The sequence below is a fragment of the Orycteropus afer genome, unplaced genomic scaffold (genome assembly GCF_000298275.1).
Source record: "Orycteropus afer afer isolate SDZICR_OR568_19922 unplaced genomic scaffold, OryAfe1.0 scaffold00019, whole genome shotgun sequence".
Classification (NCBI taxonomy): domain Eukaryota; kingdom Metazoa; phylum Chordata; class Mammalia; order Tubulidentata; family Orycteropodidae; genus Orycteropus; species Orycteropus afer.
In genome coordinates, this window is record NW_006921606.1 from 4,119,216 (window position 1) to 4,131,260 (window position 12,045).

The 12,045-nt window shown below is 37.6% G+C and overlaps 1 protein-coding gene across 1 annotated transcript; it reads left to right on the forward strand.

Annotated features, from left to right (window-relative positions):
- The first annotated feature begins 1,760 nt into the window (after nt 1-1,760).
- LINS1 (lines homolog 1) lies at nt 1,761-11,229 on the forward strand. Its single transcript, XM_007959966.1, has 6 exons — nt 1,761-2,159; nt 2,250-2,339; nt 4,075-4,216; nt 4,869-5,459; nt 7,633-7,804; nt 10,332-11,229. Exons 1-6 carry the CDS (start codon nt 1,761-1,763, stop codon nt 11,227-11,229), a joined length of 2,292 nt encoding a protein of 763 aa, XP_007958157.1.
- The last annotated feature ends 816 nt before the right edge of the window (nt 11,230-12,045 follow it).

The window sequence follows — 12,045 nt, forward strand, 5'->3', positions numbered from 1 at the left end:
CCCTAAAGAAGTGAGAGCCATGACAAGAACAGATATATGCACACCCATGTTCATCGCAGCACTATTTACAATAGCCAAAAGATGGAAACAACCTACGGGTCCATCAGCTGAGGAATGGATAACCAAACTATGGTACATACACACAATGGAATACAATGCAATGCTAAAGAATAATGTAGAATCTGCAAAACACCGCATAACGTGGATGAACTTGGAGAACATTATGCTGAGTGAAGTAAGTCAATCACAAAAGGACAAATATTGTATTAGTCCGTTATTGTAAAAGTCAAGGAAACGTTTATCTATGGAAGGAAATTTTCTTTGTTGATTACCAGGGGTGGGAGAGGATGGGAGGGAACACTGTTGGATACATAGAGATAAGTATTGATTTGGGTGGTGAGAAGGGCAATGTATCAAATGCGAGTGACCAATATGGTGGCATTGAGGAAGAGAAAGACAGAGAAAGGTACATGGATGAATCCTTTTGCCCATACAGTACTGCGTTGTCAGTGAAGGCAAACATGGGTATATGGGTGGATAGATGGGTGGACAGGCTGAACTATTAGATATGTCTGTGAAGTGGGGAGTTTATCCAAGAACATGTATAGGCTTCGCAGACATGGGTCCTATAAGTTTATGTGAATGATCACAATTTCCAGGTGTATAGTAGAGGTGACAAGGGGCAAGGTTGTGGTTACTGCTTGGTCACAGACAGCTACACAGAGGGACCAAGTAGTTGAACCTGTGGGCTTGGGACCATAGTCGCAGGGGACATCAAGCTCAATTGGCATAACATACTATACAAAACATTGTTCCACCTCCTACTTTGGCGAGTAGCAACTGCGATCATAAAAGCTAGTAAGCTGCCATCTAGATGCAACAATGGGTCTCTCCTCATCCAGAGTAAAGAAGAATGAAGAAAACCAAAAAATCATGGAAACAGGCCCAGCGGCTGGTACACCATCCGATCTGCAGCCTATATGACTGTGAGACCAGAAGAACTAGATGGTGCCTGGCTACCACTGTCATCCACTTGGAAGGGGATCTATGTAGGAGATCCTTGATAGAGAGGGAGAACAGTGTGGACAAAACTCAAAATCATTTGGAGAAAAAAAAGGGGGGGGGACCAGGTTTGCTAGTCTGACAGAGCCTGGTGGAACTGCTGAGACTATGGCTTCTAGCTGCCCTTCAGGTCTGGAATTGAACCCACACCTGTGGTTTCCAGCCAAACAAGACAGGCATATGAGTTGAACATTTACCTGAGGTAGATACACTCCTTGGAGAGAACAATCATGGGAGAAATAAGGGCTGCTTATGCACAGGGAGACAGCTCAGGGGGCAGTAGTCCATGGAGGGATGGACCATGGGGAAGAGGTAACTATGGGGAGGAAGTGGGAGGGGAGCTGGTGCATTGTGGTAAATTGTGATCAATGTCATGAGACAAAGTGTATGTGAACTGCTGTATGGAAAGTGAATTTGACCTGTAAATTTTCACCCAAATCACAATTTAAAAAAGGAAAATAAATAAATAATGTTCTTTTTACCAGGTTTCCATTTTAGAAATTAAGCAATGAGTAATACTTTTAACTTGAGAGATTTGGTGATAGATTGGAAACAATCATTGGTCCTTTGTAATTGATGAATGGCACGTAATTTTTTTTTTTTCCTGTTTCAGGTTTTACTGAAGAAACATCTTAGAATGATCATATTATTTAGTATTTAGAGTGGTTAATCTTATAAGATACATTTTGGAAATCAAAATGAAAGCTTTCTGTGAAGTTTTAGAGCAACTATACAAGAAGGTGCTTCTTGGAGCATCACTTGAAATTGACAGACATGAGTACATCTTTTATCTCAACCCAGTATTTCCAGATCAAGGTTTCTCTACAGCGACCTCCCTAGAGTGGTTAAACACCCAGGGTGACTGGGGTACTCATCAGCCATGCTCTGTCAATTTGGCTGCCATTTCTGTAGGTCCAGTGTGTTTGAAGAGACCCACTTGGATGAGCAGTGCCCGAGAAATAACACTGCTTCAGTTAACGGTCATCAAAATGATGATAACCAGAATATTGTCTATTGAAACTGAATTCCATACAAAGGAGAAATACAGAGTTATGATTAAAAATCTTTTAAAATCATCTGAAGTGGATTCTAAATTAGTAAGTCATTTGATTTTTTTTAATTTAGATTTTTAAAATAAAAATTTGAAAAACATTTATCAGTATTTCTATGTACTTGCTTTTCTGCAGATACATATGTTCCAAAATTCAGATAAATTGTTATCTCACATGGCCGCAGAGTGTCTTGCATTGCTTCTGTATTTCCAACTAAGAGAAAAGGTGAGCTATATAATCAAATTATATTCTTATTTTCCTAATTCTTTCTTTAAAATTGCTCCTTGTCGGGGCAAAGTTGTAGTCACTGCTTGGTCACGGCCAGCTACCCAGAGAGACCGAGTAGTTGAATCTGTGGGCTCGCGACCATAGTCGCAGAAGACATCAAGCTCAATTGGCATAACATATTACACAAATCATTGTTCCACCTCCTACTTTGGCGAGTAGCAACTGAGATCTTAAAAGCTTGCAAGCTGCTATCTAGATGCAATGATGGGTCTCTCCTCGTCCAGAGCCAAGAAGAATGAAGAAAACCAAAAATTCATGGAAGCAATTAGTCCTAGCGACTGGTACACCATCCGATCTGCAGCCTATACAACTATGAGACCAGAAGAAATAGATGGTGCTTGGCTACTACTGTTAACCACTTGGAAGAGGATCTTTGTAGGAGATCCTGGATAGACAGGGAGAACAATGTGGAACAAAACTCAAAATCATTTGGGGAAAAAAAAAAAAAAGCAGGGAACATGTTTGCTGGCCTTATGGAGCTTGGTGGAACCACTGAGACTATGGCCCCTAGCCGCCCTTCAGGTCTGGAATTGAACGCACACCTGTGGCTTCCAGCCAAACAATAGGCATATTAGTTGTGCATTTACCTGAGGTAGATACACTCCTTGGAGAAAACAAGCATGAGAGAAAGAAGGGCTGCTCAGGCACAGGGAGACAGCTCAGGGGGTAGGAGTGCATGGAGTGATGGACACAGGGAAGAGGTAACTGTCGGGAGAAAGTGGGAGGGGAGATGTTGCATTGTGCTAAATTGTGGTCAATGTCATGAGACAAAGTGTATGTGATCTACTGTATGGAAAGTATATTTGCTCTGTAAATTTTCACCCAAATCACAATTAAAAAAAAAAAAATTGCTCCTTGTCATTTGATTTTATCTTTTAACTATTTGTTAATAAAATGTTTTGCTCATATAATACATAAGTGAATCCATTAAAGTGGGAAAATAGAACAATATGATAGTGGCCTCTGTCAATACATTGTAAGTCATTATATCGGATTCTTAACCCAGGGATGGATTACAGAGGATCAGTGCATATCTTGAGAGCAGAGATTCCATAACTTTCCTCAGATTCTCAAAGAGTAGGTAGGCCCCCTTTTCCTATTCCTGTGCCCTGCCCACCCTCCAGAAAAATTAGAGAAAGAAAAAACGTTTAGGACCTCTACTTGAAATCAAGATTCATTTTCAAAAATTTAATATAAATACATTCTAAGAATGGTCCTCATAATAATGAATGATAGAAACAAACTCAGCATTAGGTTTTTCTCTTAACTCTGAGTTGCTTAATAACCAAATCTATTTGTGATCTTTCAGATATAATAACTTATTTCTTTTTTATAATAACGTGGTTTTTATTTTCTGAATATAAGAGCTATAATATTCATGGTAGAAAATGCAGAAAAGTATAAAGAATAAAATAAAATTATACATCATTCTACTACCTGATATTTTCATGTGTCCTTCTGGTCCTCTATTTCTATGGCATACTGAATTCCGTGACTTACTGAATATTAGGATATTTCTGTTCTTCTTCTTTTACCAAGTATCATCATACTTCTTTATTTTTACAAATTCATATGCAATGTTGTATAGAGTTGTATTGTGCATGATAGCTAATTTATAATTGTTAAGAAAATATTGTATCATAACTTACTGTCTTTATTTTTTCACTCGTAGATAACATTAAGCAATTCTTGGATTACTTTTTGCCAGAAAAATCTTTCTGAATTCTCTGAGAGTGATAAGGTTGTATACTGCCTTTGCACTCTTACAGTTGTAATAAAAGAAATCTTTAAAGATACATGTTCACAAAAAACAGGTAGGAATTATTTGTTTTTGTATAAATGATTGTCATCATCTTGCTCCCAAGGAGCATAGTATTTACAGTATAAATCAGGACTTATTTTACAACATTTAATCTGTCTTGAAGGAGCTCTGGTGGTGCTGTGGTTAAAGCATTGGAGAGCTAACTGAAAAGTCAGCAATTTGAATTCACCAGCTGATCCACAGGAGAAAGATGAGGCCATCTGCTTCCATAAAGATTTATGGCCTTGCAAACTCAATGGGGCAGTTCTATTCTGTCCTGTAGGGTCACTATGAGTTGGAATTGACTCAGTGGCAGTGGGTTTGGGATGTTTTTTTTTGGGGGGGGGATCTGTTTTGATGTATGAAAAATTAAAGAATCTCTCCCCATGATTTTTTAATTGAGGATACATGCCTTTCAAAAGGCAAATAAGGAAAAAATAAAGCTTTTCATTACTATTATTCCTCATATAGTCTGATGCTATTTATATTTGTAAAAATTATAATGATGGTTGTTAGCTGTTAATTTTTGTAGCCTTGTTTGTTTATGTCTGAGGTAATCCAAATCTACTTTTTCATCTTGTAAAATGATTATAATTATTGTGTAAATGTGTGTTAGAAGCCTTTGTTTTCCCTGTTATTTATAATTACTATTTTCATAATTCCAGAAATTCTAAAGGACTTCCTGACTCCTTTTGATACTACTTTTGAAGTATTTTACAATTCCTTATTTTCTCAGTGTTTTGGAAACTGCCAAGAAACTTCAAAAATAATAAACAGCTTGATGAATTTCCTGGAGTTGCTTGAACTTCTTGTAGCCTCCCGAATTTACCTGAAGTTACATTTCACTTGCCAGAGGATTTTCTTTTTGAAACCTTCTTGTGTACTAGATGTTCTTACATGGCCTGCTCCAGCTTTCATCAAAAGGAAATTCATCATATTCATTAAAAAGTGCTTTCTCTGTAAAGTAGGTGAAGACCTCTTTCATGGATGTGTTCCTGTCTTAATGCCACCAGATGATCTTTTAGATATAGACATGTTGGCTGTAGCGAATGCTGTTTTACAAGCTGTGGGTGTAGGATGGTTGAAGACATTGTCTGTTAATGGAAAATCTTTCTACTTTGGAGGCGATGATGTTCAGCCTGGATATGAAAGTAATTCTGGTCCGGATCATGTGATCCTTAGAGCAGCAACCTTAGTTTTAATTAAATCCTTAGAAATCAAATTTCAAAATTGTACTTCACCAAATGAAATGCAAGGTAATTCTCTGAAATCCTCTTTATGTAATTTATAATTACTTAAGTAAAATAACTCGTAATGATCAACTCCCAGGACCAGTATAAATTCCACTAATTTGTTTAAACTAAAAAAAAAAAAATCAAACTCATTGCCGTGGAGTCGGGTCCGACTTACAGTGACCCCTTCTTGGGCTTCCGAGGCAGTTTCACTACAGAAGCAGATTGCCCAACCTTCCTTCTGAGGAGTGGCTGGTGGGTTTGAACCACCAGCCTTCTGGCTAGCAGTCATTTTGTTTAAACTAGTTATGTTTTATTAACTTTCCTTCCAAAAAAGAGAACTAAGATTTCCTTAAAAAACAGCTTTTTGTATGTTAACCTGAGTTTGTATAACATAATAAACTGCCAGCAGAACAAATATATGTGCCCTGAAGGAAGTGCAGATGGAATGCTCCTTGAAAGCGTAAAGTGACTTCCAAGAAGTCTCACCTGCTTGTCTCATGTTGTCAGAAGGGCCCAGTCCCTGGAGAAGGGTATCGTGTTTGGTAAAGTGGAGGGTCAACAAAAAAGGGAAAGACCCTCAATGAGATGGATTGACAAAGTGGCTGCAAAGATGGGCTCAAATACAGCAAGGATTGTGAGAATGGTGCATGACTGGGTAGTTTTTGTTCTGTTGCACATAAGGTCACTATGAGTCAGAGCCGACTCCACGGGACCTCACAACAACAACAAATGTATGGCTTAGGTTAAAAAAAGAGAAAACTTTAAGTCTACTCAAAATAAGTGATATAAGTCAATTCAAATTCAAATATTTGTAGTATCTTACTCATACTATGAGCCCTGGTGGCACAGTGGTTAAAGTGCTTGACCACCAACAGAAGGGTTGACGATTCAAATACACCAACAGCTCCATGGGAGAAAGATGTAGGCAGTCTGCTTCTGTAAAGATTTGCAGACTTGGAAACCCTATGAGGCAGTTCTAGTCTATCCCATAAGAGCACTATGAATCGGAATCAACTCGACTAGAGTGAGTTTGGTTTTAGTTTGGTATTCATATTATACTTCATAAAATTAGTATATCTACTAATGTAGATAACTGATTATTAAAAATTAAATGGAAACTCATGTGTCACAAGATACACTGACAAATTGTTGCATATAATATCCTGGATGTTAGGTCTAAAGAAAACCACTTAAAAGTGTGACCATTCAATTTTAAGTGTTAGGGAAACCACATCCCCTATTTCACTTGAGAAAAACAAAGAACATCTCTAAATAAGCAACATCAAAATGAAAGGATTGTTTGAACTGTAAGTACTGACTTCTTTATATTGCTTTGGATAACATTTAGCTTTTAAAACTGCACGTTAAATAAATTTCTGTGCAGTTGTAACTTAAAACACTAGGTGGCATGTTTTATATAATTCAGAGTTTTAAACTGCAGTTAAAACTCCCCAAGACCTTTTTGTTTTTTTGCCTACATTATCTTCATAGTAGTATTTTTTTTTTTCGCTTTTAATACTTTAAGTAAACAAACAGAAAATTCTATTTCTGTTTTTCTGGAGTTAATTATTTTTCTTTGGTTGCATCCTTGCCTCTAGATATTTGTGACTATCCAGTGATTCCTGTTACTGTTTTCATGCTTTTAGAATATAAATAATGTAATATAAATAAAAATTCATGTTAGAAATGATACTTTTATTTCTCAGTGGTAATACTTATTTGGCATCTATGTCAAGGAACCCTGGTGACATAGTAGTTAAACACTCAGCTGGTAACTGAAAGGTCAGTGATTTCAAACCAACCAGCTGCTCCAAGGGAGAAAGATATGGCAGTCTGCTTCTGTAAAGATTTACAGCCTTGGAAACCCTATAGGGTAGTTCTACTCTGTCCTATACAGTCACTATGAGTCAGAATCAACTGTATAGTAGTAGATTTGGTTTGGTTTTGGCATCTATATCAAATAGGTGCTTTTAATTTTATACTCTTAGAAGAGTCAGGTTACTTCTCTAAGCTTCCATTTTTTCATTTGCAAAATAGAAATAAGCTCTAGTTCACAGGACTATTTGAAAATATGTACTGTGATAATGCATTTTGGGTACTATATACATTATTTTAAATACAGACAAGATGTTATTAATGTATTCATGCACTGTTGCCTACAATTTAAAATTTCCATTTTTTGAATTTTTTGAAGGTGATTTACAGAGATTCATGTCTGAGTTACTGACCTTCTTAAAGCCTCATCTCCAACCCTTTCTGCAATTACATAGTCCATGTGAGTGGCTGTCTAGGGTGTTCATAGAACAGGATGATGACATGCTAGAAGCTGCCAAAGCATCACTGGGCATCTACTTAAAGTTGACCAGGTTGGTATAGTTTTAAGTAATTCTTATATTGTTGTACCACCTACATGCCAAGAAAGCAGAAAATATTTCTAATAATGAACCACACATACTACTTTTTTTCCATCATTTTGGGGGAAAAAGAAAGCACAAAGATAATTGTGATTTCCTCAGAAGTTCCAATTCTTTTCTTTAATCCTGCCTACATTAAACCAAGATTACATTTGAGCTCTCATTATGAAAACTTGGCTGGGTGGGCAGATAAGGGCTATAAGAACTGGACTGCAATGAGAAAACATGGGTTCTGGTTTAGTCATTGCCTCTGTTTTACTTGTGTGATCAGGATCTTAATTTAGCTGATGCTTAATAACTCTTTGTACCTTTAAGACCTACTCTTCTATATTGAGCTTCTATAGACTTTAATTATGATTTTTGCCTTTATGAAGGTGAGTATGAACTTACAAGCAGTCAAAGGAGATGGTCTGAATTTTTGTTTTAATATACAGTAGAATTTGAACTGTTGACCTTCTTGAGGCTGTTGTCTGAAATTGATTAGAAAATTATATTACTGGTGACTTTGTATGCTTACCCTGTTTCTGCTTTGTTAAAACAGATGTATTTGGGATTACATATTCTTGTGTCAAATATCTGTAATTGGTATGTAGTTAATAACTGATGACCTTTTACATTATTTTTCCTTCTGCTTTATTAAAGCCCTAAAGTATTTGCTTTGTAACCATTTCTTTGTTGGCCTGGGCAAATGAGATTTCTTACTAATGATTGTCAGTGTCATATTTTTCTGCCAGTACTTACTTGTATTATGACCCTGCTGGCAATGGCTGCTTTCAGACTTAAGTGTTTGGGGCCAGTTTTCAAAAGGTTCTAATGAAGAACACAAAATTCCCACATGTGATTTGAATTGGGCTCAAAATGGTCAAATACAAATTCAGTCTGAAAATACACATTAAGTATATCTTAGTTGTACTCAAAGTTGCCTTCTTACTCCTCAGGATCGAGAAAGCTTATGAATTAAATTCACTCTCTATGTGAATTTCCAATCTACTTAGCTACCATATGTCCAGAGAGGCATGTGCTTGTGTCATTCATATATATATATATGTTGTTGTTGTTGTTAGGTGCCGTCGAGTCGGCCCCGACTCATAGCAACCCCTCCTTGGGTTTCCGAGGCAGTTATCACTACGGAAGTAGGATTGCCCAACCTTCCTTCCAAGGAGTGGCTGGTGGGTTTGAACCGCCAGCCATCTGGTTAGTAGGCAAGTGTCTTAGCCACTATGCTACCAGCGCTCCCATATATATATATATATATATTTAGTATAGTTATATTAAGATTTCTTAATCTTAACCAAGATGTCTTGGGGAGTTCTGGTAGCATAGTGCCTAAGGCACTTGACTGCTAACCAGAAGGCTAGCAGTTCAAACCCACCATCCTCTCCTCGGAAGGAAGGTTGGGCAATCTGCTTCCATAGTGATACCGCCTTGGAAACCTAAGGTGGGGTCACTATGAGTCGGGTCCGACTCGACAGCACATAGCAACAGCAACAAAGATTTCTTGGTTGTAAATAATAGAAACCAACCCAAACTAGTCTGCTGTGGGGGAAAGGGTATTTATTGGCTTATAATTAGGAATTTCAAAGGGTCAAGTTGGCATCAGGCATGCTTGTATGTCTAGGGATTCAAAATCATATTAATGATTATTTCTCTTTCTCTCACAACTCTGAATTTATTCTTAGGCATGGCACCCACAATTTCATGCTTATATTAATTAGCCTTACAATTATAATCTTTAGTAGCTCCAGCAAGTCTCAGGGAACATCTGATTATTGGGTCACAAATTCTTGTCAGAACTAGTCATGTGGCCAGGAGCATAGAGTACTCTGATAGGTCAGTCTGGGTTACATGCCCACACCTACTGAGGGAAATAGGTAGCAGGAAAGCAGAGATTAGCTTCCAGCCCTACCATACCACATAAAATTAGTTACCTAATTGTAAGAATGAGGAGTGAGGCATTAGCCATTCAGTGGTAGAATTTTCACCTTCCATGAAGGAGATCCAGGTTCAATTCATGGCCAGTACACCTCATGCACAGCTACTACCTGTCAGTAGAGTCTTGCATGTTGCTGTGATGCTGAACAGATTTCAGCAGAGCTTCCAGACTAAGAGACTAAGAAGAAAAGCCTGGTGATCTCCTTCTAAAAATCAGCCAATGGAAAACCCTGTGGATCTCAATGGTTCATCTCATAGCCAGTCATAGGATGGTGCAGGATTGGGCAGTGTTTGGTTCCATTGTGAATGGAGAAGCCTTAAGACAGGGGCTGAGGTAGCTAAAAACAATAAGAATGAGGAATTCTGAATCAAATTTAAATTTAGAGTTTGTGGAGAAAAAAATTGGGTTTGAAATTTTTTTTTCTTTTCTAAGAAAGTAGATTAAAAAGAATTAATGAGTAAATTACATGGTATGTGAATTATATCTGTTAAAGCTATAATTTTGTAAAAATAATTAATCTGGGCTCTCCAATATCTTCATTTTCAGAGAATGTTGTGAAGCTACCGAAAGCTCAGCCCAAGGAAAAGAACTATGGAATTGTCGCATACATGAAAATGGCTTTAATCCTCACTGTGTTTTCTTATTTTTCTTAAAAAATATAGGATTTGATTCTACAGTTCTTCTTGATTTTTTGATTTCATCAGAAACCTGTTTTCTTGAATATTTTGTTAGGTATTTAAAATTATTCCAAAAAGACTGGTATAATTTTTTTACTGTTTGCAAATCCTTTGATGCAGCTGAATCAAAAGATGCTGTAAATATTTGTGGTTTTATCCCCTCACCTGTACAAGACAGAAGCACCAACAAACCAGAACCTCATTATTGGACTTGTCTTGATAGTCAGATAGATATTTGTACTTCGGCCTCCTTGACTGCTGCTGATTCTCCTGAACCGCTCAAGAGGGAGTGTGACCACCAGGCTGTTATGTCCAAGAAGACCCATTCCAAGTTTCAGGCTGCTACTCTGTCTTCCTCCCGAGCTTCTCAAAGTTTGGTAGATTATGACAGCTCTGATGATTCTGAGGTGGAATCCACAGACCATTGCTTAGCAAATATTAAGAAGACATCTTTACACCAAGAAGCAATTAGGATTCAGGACACATCTGAAACAAGTAGGGATAAAAAAGAGATGACCCTAGAGGCTCAATCAAAGGCTCTGGTTGCAGAAGAATCTAATTCTTCCTTCTCCGTTGATTGCAAAGAAGCCTTAAACAGCATTGTCTCTGAAGTTGGGATATCTTACAGAACAGTTAAATGCTTTGAAGAGTTACAGGATGCCATAGACCGTTTGCAAAAAAAAGATCTTTTCCCATATAATCCAACAGCACTTTTGAAGTTGCTAAAACATATTGAAGCAATATATAAGTGTATGAGCCATTTGTAAAACAGTAGCATTTTACTTTCAGGAACAGAAGTTATCCCTTGATGTATAGTTTGCCCAGTGAGATAGTTAAAATAAATAAATAAATAAATAAAATAGCTCAAAGGTTTTTTTTCTTTAATCAAGTCTTTCTTTTTGCCTACACAAAGATCAAATGACATGTCCCTTGATATGGGTCTGTACCACTTTAAATGTATGGTTGTTCAGTCATTTGAATTTGAAATGTTATCTCCCCATGAGGTATTTATTTATTTAATTTATTATTATTATTATTATTATTGTGCTTTAGGTACAAGTTTACAAAGCAGAGTTTGTTTTACATTCAACATTTCATGTCCATTTGGTTTCATTCCCCAGTTACCATCCTCGACCCTACCCTACTTTCCTCCCCTCCCTGCCCTGTGCCCCTCATAGTTATGCACTCCTGTGTGTCCTGCATTTCCTCTGTGCAAATGTTGCCTCTCTGGTACCCTGTGGTCAATTGCTGCAAGGGATGCATCTCCATAGAGTATGTGGATGCATCACTCTGGGTCGAGTGGTCTGTGTGTACATCTTGTTTACTACTGGGCTGAGAGCCCCTGGGAGTGAATTTTATTCCAGGCCCAAAGTGTATCCCAGGGCCATAGTATTGGGGATCCCACCAGAGTCCGTCCAACCAGTAATTCTGGGCATTATTGTGTTTTTTGGATTTTGTTCCATGTTTTTCCTCTCACTCTATCCAGGATATGCAGTTTTGATCCTTTCCCAAGTGGTTGGCATTGCTAGCCAGGCACATCTAGTTCTTCTGGTCTCAAGGTCCATCATGTCCTAGGGCTGGTT